The sequence below is a fragment of the Glandiceps talaboti genome, chromosome 11 (genome assembly GCF_964340395.1).
Source record: "Glandiceps talaboti chromosome 11, keGlaTala1.1, whole genome shotgun sequence".
Lineage (NCBI taxonomy): Eukaryota > Metazoa > Hemichordata > Enteropneusta > Spengelidae > Glandiceps > Glandiceps talaboti.
Genome location: NC_135559.1, coordinates 4,471,494 through 4,497,500, shown reverse-complemented (window position 1 = coordinate 4,497,500; position 26,007 = coordinate 4,471,494). Strand labels below are relative to the sequence as shown.

Here is a 26,007-nt window from a genome sequence, read left to right as displayed (position 1 = left end):
AATGCATGAGTATACTATAGTTTATGGGGTATCATTGGAATGAAAGGTTATGAATCAACATATACTGAATATCTATTTATTTATTGATTACACGTAACAAAACCCTGGGGATTTGTTAAAGGTACAAATAAAATAAAATTGGAAAAAAAATCATAATAATAACACTTATAGGCTTTTCAAAAGTAACATTACACATCATAATAAAGACTACAAAACAAAACAACAACAATAACTATTCAACGAGTTGAAACATAATATTAATGAAAAAAATAATAATGAATATCAAGATACCCAGCTAAACTATATTATACTAATAGTAATGATGTACATTTCGAGCATGTGATCGTCAAAAATATAACGAAGAATAATATTATTAATAAAAGTAATTTGAAACAGTGTTATAAAGTTTCAATACAAATTAATATACAAATTAAATCAGTTTTGAATTACACTACCTATAGGATAGAGTCTTGGCTAGCTGGCTTAGTTGTTTGTATAAACTGCTAAGTCTGTATACAACTACCCTGGTACTAATCTCAATTGTAATCAAAACATACATTATTACTGTTAGTATAAAAATCTTTATATAAACACTTGTCTCCCAAGAAGTCCAGTGAGGGCCATCCCTCATGGGTTCAGTGTTAATGCAGGAGGAAACCAGCGTTGTTCGGTCAAACTGAATGACACTCTTCTTACTAACAGCGTGGTAAATTTAATCAAACCCTGAATGGGATTCAAACCCCAACCGCAGTGGTAAGAGGCAAGTGGTTTAATCACTCAGCCATTGACAACCCATATAATTTTATTATAATATAGTACACTTTTCCTCTTGGGTATGTTATGATGAATATTTACATAAAACCTGTATTATAACATTCTAGTAATAATAATAATATTAATATTAATGCATGCCTTCCATGCCACTAGTATTGTAAGAACAGTTTTTAAAAAAGTAGCCATATGGATTGAGGATTTGGTATTTAGTTTGGAAGTTTAGTTCATAAAACAATTTTATCACGGCATCCTATTTGAAAAACCAATATGAAACAGTATTGACTAAGTCTCAGGCTGAGCTTGTGTTTGTAATTCAATAAATTGCAAATGATTAATAAATGTGTAAAATGTTTGTTACTGTACGCAAAATAACAAACTTATTTCATATTTTTTAGCTTTTTGCAAAATTTGCATTGATTTTTCACGTAGGAAGCCATGATAAAATCGTTTTATAAATTAAACATCCACAATAAATACCCAATCCTCATCCATATCATATGGCCACTTTAATAGCACAGTAGGGTTTTCCTTGACACTGTTCATATCTAAACATGTTATATATATGATAAATTATGTCATTGGTTAGTTTATAAGTTGAACTAATTTGAGTTCAGTCCATCATTGCAAGTGATGAGTACATATACTTCAGTATTAAAGTAGAACACTGTGAGTGTGAGTTAGACTTAGTAGTACCTTTTGAATATACAGCAAAAATTATGCCCCAAAATGTATAAAACTATAAACTCAGCCTTTACCTATTTAATATTACTAGTTATGATAAAAATAAAGTATAGCTCATCATATGCACACAACAACAACAACAACAATAATAACAACAACAACAACAACAACAACAGGGGCGAGGAGATACAGTGAATAAGAATATCATTATGTTGATCAACTTGCAATACAGTAAATACCTTGGCTTCAGACAAATTCAGCTAAACCGTCCCCATGGCCATGTATAAAGGTGGGTTATAAATGCAACAGTGATGTTGAATCTGAGACAGTTTCGAACGAAAGATTATATGAAACTTGTACATGTATGCTATAAACAGCCCAGGATAATGATACTGGTATCTCAATCTTATCATACAGATACATGTATTTATGAAAACAAAGGGTATCTATTTTAAGAAATCCATCATTTATGAGGAAAGGTCAAAGTTCAACATATTGTATGATTTGAAAAGTTGACATATCCTGTTGATTTACTTTTCCATGTAATACAGTGTATCTACAACAGCAATCTAGTTTCGGTTACCCAGACTCTTGCCACTGGGGGCGCTGCCTACAAGACAGACCTCCCCAACAAGTGAATCAAGGTTTTTGTCAAGGGTGGTAAGTAGGTAAAATCTACCAGGGTTCCCATGTCATTCTACCTGGGGTTCCTAAACAAATTCACCATAGACTCTATGGGGAAATTAAACATTGCCATTTTTAACCCCTTTCTCCCTTTCTGTTACCGGGGTTCCCCAACCTTTATCAAAAACAGTGAAAGTAATCCATATCTATATGACTAACAATACAGGAAGTAGGAAATGAAAGTGGAAATTACAGTTTTCAAACGCCCAGTTCAGATTTGGAGTCAAATCTCAGTGTGAGTATCAGTTCTTTGGCAGAACATTTTTGAATTTGTGTAGCTTGTCTTTGTTTTTATTCACCCTTTTGACAAGTTTTGTGAATATTATTTTTATTCATTCTGTACAGTTGTGAGCTGTAAACTATATATCCTTTGAAGACTAATAAATGAATAATAATAATAATAATAACAGAATTATAGAAAATGATAGTCCACAACAAAAGAATAATTATTAAGATAATACTAATGCAATGACCTGGGATTGAAACCTACCCCTTTAATTCATTCAAGTGTTGAAGAAATAAACAGATCTACTTGTAAACTCATTAATTGGAAAAGAAATAAGCACTTCCAAAACAACACTTATAATGTGACTGATATTTCATCGTTGACAAAACAAATATTAATTATCTAATCATTAAATAATGTGTTTCATACATGAATTACACACGTCATAAAAAAATATGATTACATATTTATGTATCAAAAAATTAAGTTTTAAGAATTGTATTTTAGTTGTATGCACACTCTCTTTCTTTAGTCTGAAATAGAGTGCAATTATTTATTCCTTATGTCATTGAGTATTGTTTATGGATTTAAATTATTTTAAATGGTCACTTACCCTCTAGTAGAATTTTAATATATTCATACACACCCAAGGATGTCATACATGATGAGACATAATCATGTAATTACAGTCTGTAGTGTACTAATACAATTGCAAAATTTTATGCGACTCAGTCTCGTTAGATATAATTGACTTACTCATAATATTGTACACCCTGAACAGTATTGAATCAACTCTGGGTAAATGTATTTGTTCAACTGTACACATTATATAGCACGATAACGTCATAAATCCAATCAAATTCTTCTTTTTTCAGTTTGCACCATAATATTAGTAATATTAGTAGCTCCAATGCAATCATAATTTAAATCTGAGACTATACTACTTGTGGAAAAAATTAACTTCTAATTAACATATACAATGTCTAATTATTGGTATTTTAAAATTTTCAATGAATATATTGTTGTTTGATTGAAAAAAACTATATTCCAGGTACAGCTAGTGTAGTTTTAAGCTCTACAAAAATATATAAAAAAATAAAAATATTCAAATTATATATTTTAAAATATTTATAAAAATATTTAAAATATTTATTTATATAAAAATATTTAGTTATATAAAAATACATATCATTTCTGTGATATTGGAATCTGCAAACATGTTTTAAAATTAGTGTACCTTTCTTACAGAGTTTAGGGGTATAAGGAAGTACTGTATATATCATGAATTCTGGTATTAGTTACCGTATACATCCTGTAAGTCATGGTTCAACATAATGTCACTGTATCATAGACTACTTTACACTTCAATGTATGCATGATACGGTATATGTACATATGGATGTCACAAATCATCCTCTATCTAGACATAACAATAATACTCTCTTTGTCGATTTCATCACAACCTCAGAATTTTTGTTTTCATCGACTAAATCCTTAATTGAAATGCAGCGTAAAATGAATATCACCTGACACATATAAATTAAGATCACAGCAATAAACATAAATGAGGTGATGTCAAATGTTAAATGGTATTCCTGTACAAACTGTTACTCATACTGCTTGCTGAATGTAAATTCTAACATTGCTGTTTTCTACTGTATTAAACCATTCATGAACAAACCTATGTAGTGTTCCATTTCTAAGTCATTTCCACCGTATACGGTATATAGTCAAATGGATTTCTCTAGAACAACAGCATTCTGTTTATACCACCAACTGCATTAGTTTAATGTTATTGGAGCATTGATATAAATGTAATGACGTTATCACGTCCTCACTTGACTTTCCTTCGAACCGGAGGTTGACTTTGTAGTAAACTGAATGACGGAACCAATTACAACCACCTGTCAGTGTGTGATGGATTACTATTGGCATGCGCTGTCCACCCTTTCCCCAGCAGGAGATTTAGCTAGATTTTCAGTAAAATTTGTCCGTTTGACTATACATGGAGACGAGATCATAGAAAATGAAAATGACTACATGTATAGTAACTAGACTACCTTTCTAAGGAAAACTAACCACATCAGCTTCTGAGAAAAAATGACCAAACCTTGCCTTTGAGTCTTGAACAAATGGTATGTGGGAACATGCAGTATACTGCTATATTATTCCTCAATGTTTTATTTTCATTCAGGCAAATATATTATGGGCGTTGCTTTTTGGGAACACCCCTATGCTTTAGAAAAATCTTCACAGCAACGGAATAAAGGTAAATGACTGGAAGATTTTTCTCTCATGACAAATTCAGACAATGACATGCATGATGCAATGCAACCCGGGGGACACCATCTATAATCCTTAAACTATGAATACGGATCTGTTTGTGACTGGAAATCCTTAATAGGTCTTTTTTGTATTGTAGCACAGGCAGCAGGAAGGGTCACATACCCCCATATGAAATATTGGGGAGGGGGGCACGGAGCAACTCTAGTACACAACACTTGTCCAGTGTAGGACAATTTACATTAGAGTATAGTTTCATAAAATGTTGATCCCTAAAGTTACAGGATCGCTGAGTTATATAACAACCTGGAGGAGGGCGGGGCACATATGGGAATCCATGCTTGATGACCACCGGGGGTAATCAACTTGTCAACCTTCACGCTCTGTGCAGTTCACGCTTACCGTCGTGCGATTACCATACAGTTCTGACTAACGTGCTTCTGATCAGTTTAAAGTATGGTTTCTGTGATGTTTCACTGGCAATAGAAGGAAATACACTTACCGATCGCTTCAGCACAAAAAAGACACTGTAAACATTGTAACGCAGCGCGCAGCCAGCGATCGCTTCTATCATTCAAATTTCGTGAATTATGCAGGTCAAAGGTAACATACATACATTATCTCGCATTATCTCGCGAGACTAAAGTTTTGTAGTTGAAAAATGGCGCTGCATGGACTCTGTTTGAAAGGTATTTCGTATGCATATTTTGAATATATCAAGACTTTGCAAGGTTGATAGTCAAAAATCAAACACGCTGTAAGCTTAGAAGTGAGTTGACAATCAGCTGACCAGGGCTCAAGGGAAGGCAACCGTTATTTAGTGAGCAGACGACAAAAACATTGGCTGGTAAACACCTGACGTGAACGTGTATTACCACAACTTGTTTTGCAAAGTATCAAGCAGAACTAGAAGCAGAAGCACCTGTGTTTCTCATGCGGAGTTCAAATTCCCATGTCAACAATCCATATGCATTTCCACATGAGCTGTGAAATACGAGTTGGCGTTGGAATTTATTGTCGGGTATACTCAGAAGACTGCCGAGCCACACCATGGTGGCCATGTCATCAGTTAGCTGTGTAATTTGCTGGATTTTTTTGTGACGAAGACTTGAACTGGTATATATTTAGTGTACGTGTGGAGTCTGGCGCCACTGGTGGAGGTGTGGCCTGCATCGACGAAGATTTGGGAGAATTGGACGTCCGAGAATGGCATCTCTTAAATATTTTCACGTTTTCGTGTAGTACATTTGTAATATAGATATTGATTTCTCCTCGTCTGTTGTCAAATGTGAAACCTTCGTTAACTTTATCATTAGTTTTGATTTTCGTTCCAGACTATTTTTGTTTCCACAGATAGTTTTGACACCATTTTTTCTTTAATATTATTTTTATCAAGAGTACAAAAAAAAATTACCTTAAAAATGTCATTTCCAGTTTATGATTTTAGATGAGAAAATTTTATGATAACTTTATTTTCCTTTAGTGGAATGACAGTTGTAAACAAAGCAGATATTTTTGAAAAGTAGTTGAAGGAAAAGGTGCACAGATAATAAATAAGAGTTTATAAAGGATTTTCCCACCAATATGACCAGATGTGAAATTTAAGCGTTGTTCATTCAAACAGCAATAATTGTATAAAATCAAAGCAATATATTGACTGATTCTTTCAGAAAAATACTTCTGCAAGATAGAATATTTTTGTATTAGTATGATAACATTTTGTATGTTGACTTTGTGCTGTATTAATTTGAAAACATGCAAAACCACGTATCACCAAGACACAGACAGAAGACAAGAAATGGAACACATACAGGGCCAACAAAACCAGAACCCCTCCAACTTGAAACCAGTGAGTGGGACTCTGTTCTTCCAGTACCAAAACTATCATTCAAGTCTGCAGCCTTCATTGTTGGACTGTTATCAGTTGTTTGTTTTTGTAACAGTATTTATGGAGACTTTGTTTTTGATGACACTGAAGCCATTTTGACCAATGATGACTTGAAACCAGAAACACCATGGACTGATATATTCCAGAATGATTTCTGGGGGAAGAAACTTACAAAGAAAGAAAGTCACAAATCTTATCGACCACTGACAATATTAACATTCAGGTAAGGAAAACTAAAATACTCGGACAGTTTCGTCTTGAATCGTGTTTCCCTTACTTGCATGGTGCTTCTATTTTGATATAGCACAATTATCATTAGATAAATTATAAATATATTGATTTAATGAAATCATTTTTATACACAAGCAATGATGTCATTTAATTATTTATATATAATAATAATAATAGTCACAGTTGACTGTTAAGTAGCGTTTTATTTTATTAACTAAATAGATGAAATTATCCCGAGTTCCCAGGGATTTATACATGTACTTGGTTTCCCCTCTAAAATTGTAGTACAGAAAGGATATATGAAAAAAACCCTAGGATTGCTAAACCTTTACAGAACATAGTGAAATGGTCTACCAATGAGTAATGGAGCATGCTTGGATAAATATGTATGGTAGAGTGCACACAAAATTGAGTGGTTTTGTTTGGGTGGAAAGTATAGTAGATAAAATCTACCTGAGTTTCCTAAGAATTTTACCAGTATTCCCATGCAGTGTTTATTCCGAAAAGGATTGTAGGTAACATCTGCCTGAATTCTCAAAGCATTTTACTAGTGTTTTCTACCAGTTTTTAGATGGAAGTAGAGTACAAAATGTAAGTAAAATCTACGCGAGCTTCCCAAGCAGGATTCCCTATCAAAATTATGGTATGAAAGTTTTACTAGAGTCCTCACTATGTTCACTATGTTACTTGGGTTTCCTGACCTTAGCAGAAACGTTGATGAGATAAACAAGATAACCCAAAGTTTCTGGACTATGTTAGCCTTGTAGTACCTTATCCATATCACAGTAGTTCTCATTAATCATAGAACTTAAGGCCACCGAGCTGTCCTTTTCCCTATAACTTAAGTGCATCAAATGCAAATAGTAGATACACAGTACGTTCAATGTAAAATAGAGAAAGGATTTGAAAATGTAAGCAACTCTTTCTGTACTTTCTCTCTAATTTCATCATATTTCCCATTGCTCATCAGTTTTTATACAAAAAATGTATGTTTTTACCTTTCTTATTTAAACCTGCATATACATACTGTAGTTCACTTATACATTTTTTAGAACTCACTCAATTTTTTTACCCCCTCTGTTGCCTAGTTTCAAAAACATGTATAAACAGAACTGTTGTATAGTTAGTTATTCAGTATCATTTGTGTGTGCTTGTAAACAACTTACATGTATGTATACACATAATTGCAAAGTAATTGACACTTCTGTCAGAATGTCCTAAAAGAAAGCAAACTAACAGATTGAAGAGTCAGACATTGAAAATTGTTTACACGGGACGGTCAAAGAAAAAAATAAATACAATGTCCCAGATGAAAAATAGAACAACATTGATCTAGCTCTAATTATACCTAGCTACAGAATAAAAGGTCATTAAACAGGTACCATGCATATACATTGTATACTGATATATGAAAAGATATATTCCTTCACTGGGTACATTTTACAAATTTACATCTGAATTACATGTACACTAAACTGGCATTTGCTTTTAGCTCCAGAGACTTGGCTGTCAAGCTCAACAGGACAATTTTTGCTTTATTGCTCAACTTCATTATGTCAACCTTATTTAACAAAAAGTAGCCAGTTGTAAGTTGCACTGAACAGTGAATTGAAGTCTTCATGCTATAGTGCTAAGTGTATACTTCTTATCTGGGACAAGCTTTGTTGTAACTTCATTATGTCAACTTTTATAAAGAAGCCACTTATAAGTTGCACTGAACAATAATTTAATAATAAAATGTTGTGACCAACTCAGTATGCTTCTCATTTTCTGGACAAGCTTTGTCAGACATTATTAGAAATCAGTCAAATTCCAAACTGCCATTCTTCAGAACTTAATTACCACAGTCAAAAGCTCTGTACTTGGTTGTCAACATAGCCCAGGCTTTCTATAATGTAACACCTGTAACAGCATGGGCATTCTATTTGTGTGTATCTACTTGTGAGCATACACTGTGAGGAGCACAATAACTACCAATAAACCACAATTCACTCCCACACATCACTGGGAACTGTAACAATTCGGCTTCTGAATTAAAGGTCATGACCTCAAACCAGCAGTCAGTGAAACATGTCCTTGAGCATTCATTTAGAGTCATGTTATCAGTCTATCATGACACTATCAGACATTATAATTGACATTCCAATAACTACATTCCACAACACATAGAACAAAAGATTAAAGAATGTGGTTTAGTTGTAATAAGTTACTTACTTGTCTGGTTGCATGGTATATTTTTTTTTATTTTTTGGAATTTATTTTTACTGCTTTTATCGATCTATGAAAATGTAAAATGATCACAATGAAGTAAATTTTATCTAAACTTTAAGTATGTACATTGTACTTCATTGGATAAACAGGAAAAACAAATCCATGCAAAATGGGAAACAAATTGTTTTATCAGGCATTCAAGTTATAATTGGCATTACATACATTACATTGCACAACACAATGAAGGAACAAATTTGATGTTGTTGAATGTACATTAACATGTAAGGGGGGGGGGGGGGTAGTACATGGTACATTGTGTACATGTACATGTAATACAGTGTTTTTGTTAATTTTTGTGAGTCCAGATAACAGATAGGGTGAAATCTGGAAAAAAAAATTAGCAGTTTGACATGTGGTACTGTAGGAAACCTTGTTAAAATGACCTAGGAACTCAGGTAGATTTTAACTACATTGTACATGCCACCCTTAACATAAACACTAATAATTTCAATGAAAATACCATGATGGTATATTTTAGTTTAACTTAGTTTACTCAGAATTTTCGTCGATCTGTTCGATGTAGTAAAATCTTAGTGAAAGGCTTCCTGCCAAAAATTTCTCTGTACAAAATGTACTTCATGAAAATAGACAAAGTAAATTCTTCATCAGAGCCAGAATGGGTCACTAATGTATAAAAAGAAAGAAAACATGTTGAAAATAGATAATATTCTTGAAGACTTTCTTACCCAAGACATTTGATTTCTTGTCAAATTAATGGTGTAAAATAGGCAGAGTGGATAATTGTATTTTTCAGAAAAATAAAATTTCTTGATTATATTGCCTGTATAAATTATTACAGTATATGAGTTTAGTTATATTAGATGTTGTACCCAAAATTCAAATTGAGCTTAAATTCTGAAATTGTGGTTATACATGTATTGTCCATCTAATAGTAGTATTGTCCATTATTATTTAGCATTGTCAAAAGTACAATCCAGTAAGATAACATGTATATAAGTGAATAAATCTTAAGAAAATATGATACCCAAGATATCACTGGTACATGATGTAGATTGCCAATTATAAATATAATAAAGTTGACATCCTTTCCGATTTCAGATGGAACTATTGGCTGAGTGGTGGTTATCATCCAATGTCATTTCATTTTACCAATGTTATTTTACACACCGTGGTCTGTATACTCTTTATGCATATGTTCTCTGTCTTATTTGGTGGAATACAACCTAGTAGTAGTGAAGGAAAGACGGTATTTGCAGCACCAAGAGCCAGCCTTGTGTGTGCAGTATTATTTGCCATTCATCCAATACATACAGAAAGTGTAAGTATACTATAGTTTAACTCTGTACATTACAAAGTATAAACAAGAACATCACAGATTGTTACCTCACTTTTATGTGAAAAAATATCGCCATGATCATGTCACTTTGTGACATCATCATGATAAACAACACCTTCTATCATAGAATGAACAAGACTGACAGTTTACAGGCGAAATACTCTCAGCTTATCATATTATGTTGTGTGTATTGGGTAAAATTTTAGTCCTCAGAAAACATATTTGAGTTTTGTGGACTTGCACATTGCTTTTGTGAAGTCATGATTGCTGATTTAATAGCGAGGTTTGCATCAGCCATATTGCTGTTGGGTCTCAATCCCTGCCACCACTGCTAACATTCTTTTCTGATATGCTGAAGTCCTTGAGCAATATTTGAAATACTTTTACTGCAGTGCTGTGGTTTACCCAGCTGTATATACAGTACTTATACTTATAGTTATCTGACATTTTCCTTATATGACAGATTTATCAAATACACTTAGTGGCATATAAAATATGTATGTGTCCATGAGAATTTAAGAAGTATAACAGATTGTACCATAGTAAAACTACATGTATGCCAGGAGTAATGAGTATACAGTACTAAAATCACATCTTTTATGACATTGTGGAAAGGGGATTTAAGATAGAATGTGCCTTGGGGTCCAATTTCCTTGAAAATAAAAATTCTTAAAATCTCTCCAAACTTCATTTGTTCCTGGTCCTTTTGAAATGGTAAAAGAAATTTATGGGTTCACTGTCTTGTTTACAAGGAAATTGACAACCTTGTATTTCCCATAGTTTTAACACAGTATTTGGTGGCCATATTGGATTCGGTGGCCATATTGGATTTGACGGCCATATTGGATTCTGAAAATGCTTAATTTTGATATCATTTTGATATCTATTTACAAAGCTTTACAAAATTCATATCGTAACCCCTCATTTTTTGCCAGTGATTTCAACTGAGAATAGGTATGAGTTTTTTAGAACAAATTAACATAAGTTTATTTTCAAGGTGTATTCTACATTAAAGGTAATATATATGTTGCAGGTTCGAGCCCCGTCGCTGCCTGCTGTTTGTTTCTGAGTGGCTAAAGTCCTTGGGCAAGATTTGAACCACGACTGTGCCTCAGTCAACCCAGCTGTATAACTGGGGACCTGGTAGGATGTAGGTTGCAATGTGAAGGCTTTAATCCTATGCGCTTAAAAAATGGCTGCAATGGATTGTATGCTCCCCGGGGAGTTGAGGAAGACTAAAGGGCCGTTGTGCTGTTCTGATCCGAGCCAGGGGTAATAATTGTAAAGCGCTTTGAGCACGGTGTGGGAAAGCGCTATATAAGAAACCAACATTATTATTATAACATTTTTTGTTCCATTATTACTGGAAATATTTATCAAAATTAATGTTCATTATTAATTAGCTATGGAACATTGTATTTTCCAGGTAGCTGGAGTGGTTGGCAGAGCAGATTTACTATGTGCCTTACTTTTTTATCTGTCTTTTACACTCTATATCAGGGCTTGTCATGCAGGTAAATTTTACAACTCAAAATCAGTTATTTCATATTTCCAGAAACCATATTCCATGAAGCTAAATCTATTAATAGAATGAGTGTTGACTTAGTAGTAGTGAAGTTACCTTATTGGAATCTAGTTTTTGAAGCGACTACATACATGTGTAGCTTTCATCTGAATCACTCAGAAGTCATCAGTGTAATGATGTTATGTTTTTGGTCAGGTGACCTCCTAGTGTAATCACCTGACAGTAGACTATCTTTGCTGACTTACTTGCAAATGTCTTATAGCTGTTACAGTATCTTTGTTTACCAATACACTCACCATATTTTGGTTGGTATCAAATTGTGAAATCTTGCACTCAGTGAAATTTTTCAATTTGATCATTATTCTTTCATATTAAAAAACAATGCAGATTGTTATATAATTTTTCAACACAAAACCTTAGAGTTTCCTCGAACAAAATAGACTCACCTTTATGCTAGGTTTGAATGAATCGGATGCTTCATGGTGAGAGACAGACACATGGATGGATGGATGTATGGATTTACAGAAGCCATTCCTACATGTGGATGTATAGCACCAAAAGCTAGTATCAACTCGTAATACTATAGGAATGACATTTGGTTAAACTCTCATTACATAACTTGTCATTCACATGTATGTAATTTAAAAGTTACACTAGTGCTGAAACTAAAACTCTTTTGTTAGATACAATGACTTAATTGTAATTATATTGTACAGCTTTAGCAGTATTGAATCACCTGTCAACATATTTGTGTACAAATGTAGCTGTTGATTTTCGGGCTGCTAATGATAGCAATATTTTCCTTTCCTCAACTAGACATATCATGCCATGGTAGAAGACCAAGTTATTTCTCAGTTATATTGGTTCTACTCAGTGTTGTATGCTGTGCTACTGCCATGTTGTTTAAAGAACTGGGTATCACAGCCATTGTAAGTATAAACCAGAATCAAAACAAACTGTGCACATATGGTATACTGTTTGTGTCTGTTCTACTCAATTTAACTTAAAAATATGAAACTTGATATACTGTTTCTCAGACAAAGATGGCCACAACATGGTTATGGTGGTAGTGAGGGGGGGGGGGGGGGGGGTGTAAAGGTCCTTGGATAACATTTTCCCCAATTTCAAACTGCTTTGTTCACCATTACATTTTATTTGCATGTACTTTTTGATAAAAGATTAAAATCATCCAGACATGGATTATAGAATTTCAAGTTTCACTATCTTCTGGGTTCTATGAAGTAATATTTCTGAATGAAAAAGAGATAAAATTTCAATGTTTACAGAATGAACAAATATTAAACTTAAAATAAGCAAGTCTATCATGAAATCAAAATGCACTATCACGACATACACACTTCTGTGGATTTGGCCATCTTTAATTCTTGTCACTAATTTTGATATTATTGTTCTTTGACTCCTACATCAGGGTGTGTGTAGTGCCTATGATATCATCATCATCTGTAGAATAGACCCCATGGAGGTACTTAGTCCCAAGACAAAATCCAGACATGAAACATCATCAAATGACAATAGCCGATGGATTAGTTCATTAGTATTAAGACAGCTGATATTGGTTGTCTCGGCAACCATTATGTTAGTGTATAGATGGTATATCATGGGATCTGGAGCACCTTCATTCCAACCCGTTGACAATCCGGCATCATTTGCTGAGAATATCATCACAAGGGTATGTACATTTTGACTGTTGTTCTTTTCATGCGAACAACTCACTATATTTTTGTTGGCATCAAATTGTAAAATTTTGAACTCATTTTAATCTTTCAATTTTGATCATTATGCTTTCATATGAAAAAAAATGATAACATGAGTTATTACTGATGATACAATGTAACATAATGTAGATTGTTATATTTTGACACAAGACCTTAGAGTTTCCTCTAACAAAATAGACTATCACCTTTATGGCAAGTTTGAATGAATCATGTGCGTCATGGTGAAAGATAGACAAACACATGTGTGCACAATGTGTGCAATAAACCATGTGATAGTGTACAGCCGTAAATATATATATATATCAATGGCAAACGAGTTCAAAGATGGTTTGGATCTGCAACTAGTTTTGTGTCTCAGTGAGCTTTTTCAAGAACATATGCATGGCTTTGAGTTCACAGTATTGTCTTCTATCATTTACGCACCAAGTGAATAACTGAAAAACACATGCTAGCAAGGGTAATATCATGATTTATTGCCTGCCCAAGGTCTGATGCTCATGACAGTAACATTGGTTACTGTGAGGTCATCATTTCCTAATATATTATGGTCATGACCACCAGCTCAAGGGCAACCAAATATTAGTCATATCATATGAGTACTTTTGTCCATTCATTGTAGAATACACTTGTATTGTGCCACAAGTAATTCTGAGTTCTGTATAATTGCCACAGCTAAAACCAGGGTTGCTCCTTTGAATGACAATTAATTACATATAAAATAAACATGTTAAAGAAACACAGCTTAATTCACATATTAGCATTAAAATTTGGTGTTGAATTATTTAGTCAAGTATACTTCCATTTGTTAAAACCTACCTCTAGAACTGTATCAGTTATCAACAGCGACAGCCTCCATTTCTGATTTTTGTAGGACAGCATAAAACCTTAAAGTGTTCGCTCAATTCTTTGAACTGCAATTAAGTTAATTTATTTGCAAAAATGAAATTCCAATTACTTATTCATATTCCTAGGTACAGTACACTATGATAAGCTCATTAAAATCTTGTTTACTTTACTCTGTTGAAATGAGGAAATTACAAGCAAAGCAGTGATGTATGACATAAAAGCTTGTCAGCAGGGCCTACAGTCTGTAATTTATATGTACAACAAGTTCAATTAGCATAATTGAAAATAATTTTTTCAGCTATGTTAGTGAAACCTTCAAACCCAGTGTTTTACACATGCATACACACACACACACATACGTACATACATGCATACACACACACACACATACATACATACATACATACATACATACGTACGTACGTACGTACGTACGTACATACATACATACATACATACATACATACATACATACATACATAATACATACATACATACATACATAATACATACATACATACATACATACATACATGCATACACACACATACACGCACGTACGTAAACACACACACACACACACACACACACACACACACACACACACACACACACACACACACACACACTTGCACACACACAACCATCCCCATCCTGTTATATCATGGAATCTGTCATTTCTGAGTAGCATGTTGGTTTATAGTGAACCATTCCTCGTAATCAATATTTCATTTTACAGTATCCCTCTCTCTCTCTTTTCTTTTGTAGACAATAAATTACAACTACATATATGCATTGAATTGTTGGTTGTTAATCAATCCATGGTGGTTATGTTTTGACTGGGCCATGGGTTGTGTACCACTCATAGAGACTATTACAGATCCTAGAATTCTTGCTGTACTAGTCTTTTGGGTTATCTTAGGAAGTCTGTTGTGGTATGGTGCCACGTCAAAGGAGTGTCATGAAAAAAGGTATGTAGAATAACTAGACCTTTCTCACTTTGTATTTGCGCATTATAGTGGCGAGTATATTGTCCATTCAAGTTCCTCACCCACTATTGGTTTGTGATAAGGACAGTGCAATTACTATATTTTTGAAAAGAAAGTCACTGCACACAAGCTTGATAGCTTTTGTCTAGATTTGAAAACCATCTGTAGCATGTTTGTCACAAACCCGGTTGTACTTGTATTTCCCTTCTTAATGGTATACATCTACTGTTAAAATGCTATTTCTATTCAAAAACCAGCTCTGCTACTCATCTTTCAACCTAAAAAAACTTGTGCTAAGGTTATTTAAAAGTGGTGAACATGAAACAAAGTTCCAACTTTGAACTTGAACAATTGTAAAATTCTTAGCCCTGTAGAAAGGGTTACATTATCTCCCAGGACACTGGATCATGAAGTGGATCAAAAGTGTGGTAAAGGTTGGACAAAGATGGATAAAGAGGACTTTTCATGTAGTATGTACATCTTTAGAAACTAATGAGGAATGTGAGAAAAGTGACTTGTAAAGGGATTTATGATAAAGACAGTATTTTACAGCATTTTATCATATGATGACAATTCTTTTGTTCCATTTCAGGCTACTTATCATGTCACTAGCCCTATTGGTCATTCCATTTCTACCAGCAGCCAACCTTTTCTTCAGAGTTGGTTTTGTGATAGCAGAGAGACAATTATATTTACCAAGTTTAGGTTATAGTATGCTGGTCACTATAGGACTCTGTAAACTATGCAGGAAACGCAAACAATCACAACAGGTATTGTAACAGCTATTAGTAAGTATTTCAAGAAAAATGGAAATTTGTAATCACAGCAAAAAAAAGTTTAGGAAGCAAATCCCAAATTTTTATTGTGATATACTCGTCGTGGCGATGCCAGCCTAAGATGTATGTGGACATTTCAAATTTGATTACAAAAACTGTTTTGACTGTCGATAAAATTGTCATTTATAACTATGAACCTAGCATCCTTGAACATTCATTCCCACATGGTTAGTATTGTCCAGTATACAACCTAATAAGTCAACTTTTTTCTTTTTCTGTTTAGGTTTTAAAAATAATTTTAATAGTTTTTATTGTACTTAATGTGTGGAGATGTGTGATAAGAAGTCATGAATGGACTAAAGAAGAATTATTATACAAAGCAGGTGCCAAAGTATGTCCTCTCAATGCCAAGGTAATGTCTATAAATCTAATCACTGGTTAGAATACTTGGGGTGTCGACAATAGCTGAAGACACAGGTTCAAACGAGCAATTGGTGTGGATTGAACCATTTTAGTGCTATTGAACAGAACTGATTTTGGAGTCTGACATAATATAAATTCTTTTTGATTGATCGGTTCATTTGCTCATATGTTTGTTCATAAGTTTGTTTGTTCGTTCGTTCGTTCATTCCTTCGTTCATTCATTCATTCATTCATACACACATTGAAAGTCGGGAATTTCTAACCACTTCTGGAAAACTGTGGAAAATCTGATTCCGTCATAGAAAGTGAAATTTATAATCCGTTATCTATGTTGAATATTTCCATTGCTTGAAAGGAAAACTTTCTATCAAATGGCTGTTTGAGATTGTTGAGATGTACCACAAAATTCACCTGGAAATTCTCAACAGTTTACCACAAATATTCCTGGATTATGGCTGAGGAAATCCTGGAAATTTAAGTGACTTTAAAAGTATAGAATCTTGATTGACACAGCAACCATCATTTTAAAATGTCTCAAGGTATATCAGTAGCAACAACTAATCTGCTGCTACATTTAGAAAGTTCATGTGAACTCCTCTATATTAAGTCTTCAGACTGTCTAATTGGTCTGTGTCACATTTCTAATATTATGACATGCACAAGCCAGGTTCAACAAAAAATATGGAATACATATACTCTGGTCATTCTATGTCACAACAACGCATGTCTGTCATGACAACACATGTCTACATCACTGGTTCTGCTTTGTTTGAAATATGAGTCAAAATGTTGAAAATTGATATTACTTTCCCTGTTTTTGCTTTGATATTACTGGCTCTGGTATAATTATGTTATTCTCCAATATTTGTCTTCATTCAGCCAGAAAATACCCGTGACCTAAAGTACAAATGTATGTCACCACTCGTCTAGCGATTTGTAGTGACAAAGGCCCCTTAGGTCACTCATATTTTCCTTGGCTGAACGAAGAAAATATTGGGGGAATAACACTAAAATTCTAAATGTATACATACATGTAGTTTGATAATTGTTTGTGTCAGACCATTATCAAACTATGTGTATGTTTAGATGTTACCCCCCCCCCCCCCCCATTGTTTTCACTGATGACAAATATTGTCAAAAATGCAGTAAATTGTTTATACTAATTACAGGTTCATTACAATATTGCCAAAAATACTGCTGATAGAGGGAATGTAGAAGAGGCAATACTTGAGTATAGGGAAGCAGTAAGGTAAGGGAAATGAAAAATTAATATATTGTGATGTGTGAAGTACCAGATATGATGAAAAAGACATGCTTACATATCTTATCTTTGAAGGACAAATCAACTCCATACTAATATTGATGTTTCAGATTTGTTTTCCTAATGCAAGCAAGATGTCAATAATGAAACTAAGTAAAAACCTAAAGAATTAAAGTTAATTAAAAATATTCTTTTGTGCTCTAAAAAGGAAGTACAACTATAGTTAAAAGAATTATAGAATTGTAAAATGCCTTCATTTATTCATATGCAACACTTGGATCATGTGACTGTCACATGATCAGTTTGAATTTCAGTGAATTTACTATACAAGTTGACATTAATCTATGATTTGAAATAAAAAATTCTTTTCCCCTTTGTCAAATAGGTTGCACCCTGAATATGATCAAGCCATGAATAATCTTGCCAATATCCTTAAAGATAGAAATCAAGAGAAGGAAGCAGAGAAACTATTGAACAGAGCAGTCCGAATAAGGTATTATATTTACCTTGATCTGTTGTCCAAGTATGATTGACCTAATTAGGGCAGTGCAAATAAGGTATTATTGACCTAATTTGGGCAGTGCAAATAAGGTATTATTGACCTGAATTTTGGGCAATTCAAATAAGTTATCATTGACCTAATTAGGGCAGTGCAAGTAAGGTATTGTTGACCTTAATTTAAGCATTGCAAATGACCTCAATTGAAGCAGTCCAACTAACATATTATTGAACTCATTAGGGGGCAGTCCAAATAAGGTATTTTTGACCTCAGTTGGGGCAGTCCAAATAAGGTATCATTGGCCTCAGTTGGGGCAGTCCAAGTTAAGTAGTATTGACCTCAATTATACTTTGTGTCCCAGGTGTATAAGAAAATGAACAGTAAAAGGAGAAGAGATTCTATTTAACATTAATTTATGTCAATTACAATTTACATCAATGAAATTGTGTCAATTTTCAAACTTCATGATGATGACTAGTTGTGAATGCTGACACTCATTACCCTGTAGGGACCAAGTACTGTGCACCTGTTTAATATATGGCAATACAAAGTATGTGAGAATTATGATTAATTTGTACATGTGTACTCTCAGATATGAATTGTTTATTGTTCAGATTTACAATAATCACCAAAATGGTTTCACTTATTTTCTTCAGCCTTCCTACTTAGTCTACTCCTAATAATGTCTGATTTACAATCTATTTATTGTTCTCTTTTCACAGACCAGAGTTTGCTGCAGCCTGGATGAATCTTGGCATCGTACAGGCATCACTAAAGAAATATCAACTAGCTGAGATCAGTTACCACAATGCATTGACTCATAGACGCAAATACCCAGACTGTTACTTTAATCTTGGCAACCTGGTAAGTTGTTTCTAGTGGGTATGAATAAAGAACAGTGTGGAAATCAAGTTAGGGAGTTGGGAGTAAAGTTAGCTAGGTATAGGAACTGGTTAGACTCCCTAACTTTATCCTAATTTGTATTATCAGTGATAAAACACAGTTCTTTATTTTCCTGCCTTTGCTTTACAGCTCTTTGATATGCATTAATTTAGCATTACAATAAGAATTGATGGCAGCCTTAAAAATATACCTGTTTCCATTGAATTAGAGTTATTGTTATATCCTGATATGCTGTGCATTTTTTCAACCATAAGACATGGCAGATTTTTGGCAGATTTTTTTTTTGCGAGAATGAATGTTGTTTGTGATTTAGCCATTTGATATATGTGTGTGTTTCCTTTCCAAGACCTATTCATTATCATTTTCATTGTCATTCATTATTGCCATGTTCTTCGCTTTCTTAATATTTCCACTTTGAGTTTCACGCTGTAGTTGCTTCGTGCATGGCTAGTCTGTAAGGTACAGTGTGACAGGACACATCGGTCAACATGACACGACGTATCTTACAGTGTAATGCATGGCCTGCTTCCAAACATTCAGACTTTGTTCACCTATCTCTTACTATGTGGTGACTCACAAGAAATGCCAGTTTTATCATACTGACCCACAACAAGGCTGTCATTAGCAGGCACAATGTATGCCATGATGGGGTACCCTCACACATCAGTCAATCCTTTTTGATTAGAGCATGTTGGTGAGGGCGGAGGGACACGATGTACCTTACAGTCTAGGTAATGCATAGACCCTTGAGTTCACTCTAGTGTCTATGGGTAACTCAAGAGTTTCTTATGAAGAGGTTACACATATCAAAATACAAATACTTGTGCATACACAGCAGCTACATATGTATCCAAGTTCTCTCCTTCTCTTTATCTCTGTCCAATTTATGTCACATGTCTGTCACGTGACATGTCTCTCACATGTCACATGTCTATCACATGCCTATCACGTCAATGTCTTTTTTCATATTATAGCTCTTGCATATGTCAATTTCAAATGTCACTCTGCACATGTCGCATGTCCATTGTTCCCTACCTTTCACTTGTCATTATGTGTGTGTGTTCTTTATAAGTACTATGAACAGCAACGAATCCCAGAAGCACTGAATGCATGGAAAAATGCAACCCATTTAAGAGTTGACCATCTTCAAGCTTGGAACAATATCATTCTTACATATGAAAACGGAGGTGAGAGCAGTCTTTTTTCACAGCACTGCAGTTTTTTTTATGTCTTTTTTTTTGGTCCAATTTCAGCACAGTGTTTTCTAAACTGTTGTTTGATAGTGTTACTTGCATCAGAGATTGTAAGAAGTTTAGTTTGAGTTTGTATGTATATTTCTGAACAAGTAAGACCACCCTACCCACAAACCTCTGTGCTGTGTAGTTTTATTTATTAATGTTCATTTAATGCTAATTACTAATTCCTAATATACTGTGCAGTATGGAGACAAACTTTCTACATAATAAACTTTCGATATTAAGTTCAATTTGTCAGGATGTCACTTCTTTGTTTTGTAAACCAGATTAAAATTTACCTCTAATGAAAAATTCAGTATTTGTTTTCCAAGTTAGATGCAGATGAACTTGGACTGAAATAAGTGCATGCTCAAAAATGTCATGATTCACAGATATGGAAGTATAAATATGCCCTATAATTTTGAAATAATGATTAATTGAATGTTTGTTACATTTAAAATTTCCATGGTTTTTGTGTTTCAAATACTGATAATATATTTGATTTAGATCTGAAAAATGATAATAATGATATGTACATCAAATTTATTAATTCTCAATAAAAAAAACCATCAATTATTAACTTGAAATATCTGTACAACTCAACATAACATTCTAATCTCTGATGGTAATATTTACAAATAACAGTCAGCTTGTTCTACCATTATAGAAGTTATTACGTCATCGTCTATTCTGTTCTGGTCTGTGCTTTATCAGAGTTGGATGATGAAAATGTCTTAAAAGGTGCCACATGTCTTTTTATCACAGTTTAATAACTTGTTTTGGCAATCATCCTAGTATGTATATCAAATACACCTAGAGTGCAATGTACAGTTACAACAAGGCTCAAGTCAACACTTACCTATAAAGTGCTTGACTGTTGTGATTGTTGTAGGTCCAACTTGTTAATAAGGCAAGCATAATGCTCTACACTAGTATACTTTTCTCAGTAGATAATACCAGACTATGCTCATCAAAACTACAAATCTAGTTAGGTACAGGAAAATGATTCTAATTTCGTCTATGTGTTGATAACACAGCATGTACGCTGTAAAATTACTGTCTTTTGTGAGCCCAAGTGCTGGTATCTACTCAACTCATCACTTGGAATTTGTTTAGTAATTTGCAGCCAAAAATTAGCTTAGTGAAATCTGTCACACACAAAACTTGGGACAGTCAGTCAGTACAGATATTACCCTGACTTAATGTATTAGGGTTATCAGTGGTCAAGCAGTTGGTTCTTGTGAGCCAAGCAGTTGGTTCTTGTGCCACTTATCCCTGCAGTCTTGGTTCAGACCTGCCTAGCATTGTTGGGTTTGATTAAAATTAATCAGATCTAGATGTAAGATTGACTCTTCGGAAGAACAAAGATATTCTATGGGTTCTCCATTTTCCTTCTTCCTGAACACTAAGGTTCTAGATTGCTGCAACCATATATCAATTTCTTTGATCAATTAAGTATATATTTTTCTTGAAAGCCTTTTAGACACCATGGCACTGTTAAAAGTTTGATAATCAGTCACTGACTGAGTACTACCAGAACACAGTAGACTACAAAGCATACCTTCTACAATGGTAGTAATTTATCACCACAAGTGTTGATATATAACTGTTTCTTTCTCAGTACTTAGACCAAGGGTTCCATGGCGCAGCTTTGCAGGCATGGTATAATGCCACACAACTTAAAACTGACCACAAACTATCATGGAGTAACATAATTGCACTTCTTGATAATACTGGTAAGACACCATGAGTACTAACATTAGCATACTGCTGGGTTCAACATCACTCTCTGCTGTCTATCGGTACTTTTTCAAACTACTATAATAGTATGCTAGCTACTTCAGCCGTGCTTTCTGTAGTCTTGAATCCATGCTGTCATGAAATTGATAAAAGTATCCTCAATAATATGATCATTTCAGGTACTCAGGGCCCCTGTTTGTAATTTCTGGGTGGTGATATTTTTCAAATAACCAGTGAATGTCTACATTGATTCAAATCTTGCTCAACTCAAGAGGCACTTATTTCAGTCTTGCATATAAAATTTCAAAACTTCTATTTTGAAACATTCCCTTTCATACATTTAATATATATTATCTGGTCTTTAAAGCTGTCATGAGAAAAGAAATGCTTGTCTCCTACAATTCATCCTGGCAATCTGAAAACAATCGACTGAGTTACGATAACAATTAGTGACTTTGCTGTTAGGGGCCTTGACTATCACCATTGTAAATTATTGTATAAATTGATTTTGGAAAAACAGAGAAATTTATGAATTTGGTTTTACAAATCAGAGTTCAGAATTTTGTGAAAACATGTTTCATTATCAATGTCGTCAAAACCCCTCTGTTACTGAATAAATTGATGGGGCGCCCTCACACATCGGTCAAAAGAGGAGGCCTGTGAGGGCGGAACACATGACATATCTTACAGTCTAATCTCCGATTGAATGCTTTGAAAGTGTGAAAATTAATATTGAATGTATAGCTTTAACCATAACCCAGAAACTTGTATTGAGCTAACTATCTCAACAAACTTGTCTAGATAGTATAACCAAGGCAAGTATCTGGCCTACATTAACCTCAGATTACCATACTAAATATTGACAACCTGGATTCATGACTATACTGTAATGTGTGACCAAACTTCTATCAAAACTTTCTCTGAGACTACTTTTTGTGTGTGTAATGCAACTGATGGTATTGGTAACTCTTTGTAGATACTAGAAGGTTATTTGTTTGTATGGACGGTGTGTTGCGATATGCCATAGACCAGTTATCAGAAAAAAAACAATAGTTTTCATAGTTTAGCCACTAGGGGTGCTGTTCAGAAACAGCTTGTAGACAAGAAGTGAGTGCCATGACAGTTAAGTATGATAGCTTCCTTTGAAAAAAAAAATGATTTCCCAGTGTTTCATTGCAAAAGATAGTGGCATTCACAACCAGTCCAAAAACTTCCGTTAATCTATTTTCAAACCAAGTAATCATAGGCACTCAGAGTTGATTTAGTCACATTTGTTGACTTATCCATGTACTACTGTGTGATTTTAGTCATCACTTCTTCTCACTTGGTGCTCTCTTGTGGCACTTCTTTTAAAAATGACTACAAGGTGGGGATAAATGGAATATGGCACATTTGGAAATGTTTCTATGCTGACTTTGAATTGATATGGTGGTTGGTCATATCAAACCATGTGATCATCATAATAGTCCTACAGTAACCAGATCGACCAATGATAAAGTGGCACAAGCTGAGTTTGTCACATTTTTTACTCGGATGAACCTGATGAAACTATGTTGATGTATGCTTTGGATGAAAAACCACCTCCTGGTATTGTTAGTAGTGTTGATTGCATAACAAAGGTTTCCTGGCATATTAGTATACAAAGGTTGTTAGTGGCCGAGTGGTTAAACCACTTGCCTCTTACCAACTTATAACTCTGCCAGGGTACTGGTTTCACACCTAGATTGAATTCATAATCCAAACTAGGCCTTTGAGACATCGGATTCCATGGTAATATAGAGGTTATTAATATATGCATTGTGCAAGTAAAGGTGTGTTGGGTTGGGTTGTGTTGTGTTGTGTTGGGTTGAGTTGAGTTGAGTTGGGTTGGGTTGGGTTGGGTTGGGTTGGGTTGGGTTGGGTTGGGTTGGGTTTTGTTGGGTTGGGTTGGGCTGGGTTGTGGGTTGGGTTGGGTAGGTTGAGTTGTGTTGGTGGGTAGGGTTGGGTTGTGTTGTGGTGGGTTGGCTTGGCTTGGGTTGTGGTGGGGTAGGGTTGGGTTGTGTTGTGGTGGGTTGGGTTGTGGTGGGTTGGGTTGTAGTAGAGTTAAAACATTACATGACTACAATATTGTTTGTTGTCTCCTGCAGGTCAGTTTGATGAAGCCATAGGAGCAGCACTGAAAGCCTTACAATACATTCCAGATGATGACGGGTTATACTTTGGAATGGCAAATGTGTATGGCAAAGCTGGAAAATATGCAGTATGTATAAACTTTTTTTATTCACTAATGTAGACTTAGATATACATGTAGTTTGCACCAATCAGGAAAAATGATCATGTGAGTTGCATTCTCCAATTAGAATGCATAGAAATAGTTATTACAGTTCTTTTACCCAATCACAAAGTAAAGTGTGATATCGTTATCACTGTTTGTTCAGCCAATGAGGAAGCATGTGAGTTGCATTCTCCAATTAGAATGCATAGAAATAGTTATTACAGTTCTTTTACCCAATCACAAAGTAAAGTGTGATATCGTTATCACTGTTTGTTCAGCCAATGAGGAAGCATGATGTAATAGTCAGTGTTGTTACCAGCAATCATAAATGGTTGTCCCTTGTGTCGTCGACCAATCATGAAGTTTGATATGTTTATCACTATTTGTTTCACCAATCAGGAATCATGGTGTATCTATACAATATATCTCTATATATATTGTTTCCACAATCAGAATCATTGAAACAATTATCAATACAAAGTTGTTTCTACCAGCCAGGCTATTTGAAATTAGTTACCAATGCTTTTCAAAAAAAATAAATAAATTACCATATATCTCTGCTGAGCTCTGACATTATGAAATCAATAACCATATCTCCATCAATCAGGAAGCAGAGAAGTATTACTTGAAGGCTCTGACTCAGAAACCCAATTCAGCTAATTACCATGGTAACCTTGGTGTGTTGTATCATCGATGGGAAAAGTACAACAAAGCAGAGATGTCGTACAAGAAGTCATTAGAGCTTGATCCAGACAGTCCAACTATGAAAGACAATATAAATAAACTGTACAGAAAGATGGCAAAGGTAAAGCTTTTTAATTTTAGGTCTGTGTGCCAGTGTGACCTCTAAGCCAATTTGCTGCTCCACTGATACACAGCCATTTCTTTCGCAATGCACCAAAATTTGGTGTTCCTCTATCCCGTACTATGTGGTGACTCACCAGTGTACCCTCTGGTGTTACTGTTAGATAAAATTTGTTGTTGTGAGTCAAAATGATAAAAACTGGCGTTTCTTTTGAGTCATCACACAGTAAGAGATAGGGGAACATCAAATTTTGGTGCATCACTAGAAATTGTGTGCATCAGTGGTGCGTCAAATTGTGTACTGTACAACTGCTATGGTTTGGTCATTAGCAAGAGTATGACTATTGAAAATATCAGTGTAACTAGCAGTTACTTAGAAATGTTTACCTCACAAGAGCAAATACGACTTGACATAATTTGGCGGATTTTTGAGATTTCAGGTTTCAGATATATTTTTGCATTGACATGTATTATGAAATGTTGTCATCAGTAATAATTGCATTGAAATATAACAAATATAACGTTGCTTTTGCTGTCCATTTCAGATGAAGCCAGCTGGTGGGTCAAAGGTCAAACCTGATGTTGGGTCAAAGGTGAAATCCAGCAGTGTGCCAAATAAGAATTGAAGACATCACTGATTTTGCTCAGTGTATCAATCATTTAGCCAAAACTTAACGTGCC

The 26,007-nt window shown here is 34.4% G+C and overlaps 2 protein-coding genes across 2 annotated transcripts in view; one reads left to right on the top strand and one right to left on the bottom strand.

Annotated features, from left to right (window-relative positions):
- Window positions 1-5,225, bottom strand: part of LOC144442498 (sodium/hydrogen exchanger 1-like) — a 17,648-nt gene extending 12,423 nt beyond the window's left edge. The window contains exon 1 of the mRNA XM_078131857.1: window positions 5,151-5,225. The gene's annotated coding sequence lies outside the window, so the exon portion shown is untranslated. The remainder of the gene's footprint in view (window positions 1-5,150) is intronic.
- A 1,178-nt stretch (window positions 5,226-6,403) lies between these two features.
- On the top strand, window positions 6,404-26,007 carry LOC144442690 (protein O-mannosyl-transferase TMTC4-like). The gene is made up of 15 exons (XM_078132065.1): window positions 6,404-6,759; window positions 10,098-10,317; window positions 11,762-11,849; window positions 12,677-12,789; window positions 13,290-13,550; window positions 15,211-15,413; window positions 16,024-16,201; window positions 16,491-16,619; window positions 17,800-17,879; window positions 18,277-18,384; window positions 19,113-19,254; window positions 22,150-22,264; window positions 24,395-24,507; window positions 25,130-25,327; window positions 25,872-26,007. The coding sequence occupies exons 1-15, from the start codon at window positions 6,404-6,406 to the stop codon at window positions 25,950-25,952; spliced, it is 2,385 nt and encodes a 794-aa protein (XP_077988191.1). The 3' UTR covers window positions 25,953-26,007.

Coding starts and splice junctions, on each gene's coding strand:
- LOC144442690 (XM_078132065.1), top strand. CDS start 6,404: ATGCAAAACCACGTATCACCAAGACACAGACAGAAGACAAGAAATGGA. Junction 17,880..18,276: donor GAGTATAGGGAAGCAGTAAG/GTAAGGGAAATG, acceptor TTTGTCAAATAG/GTTGCACCCTGAATATGATC. Junction 25,328..25,871: donor TGTACAGAAAGATGGCAAAG/GTAAAGCTTTTT, acceptor TGTCCATTTCAG/ATGAAGCCAGCTGGTGGGTC.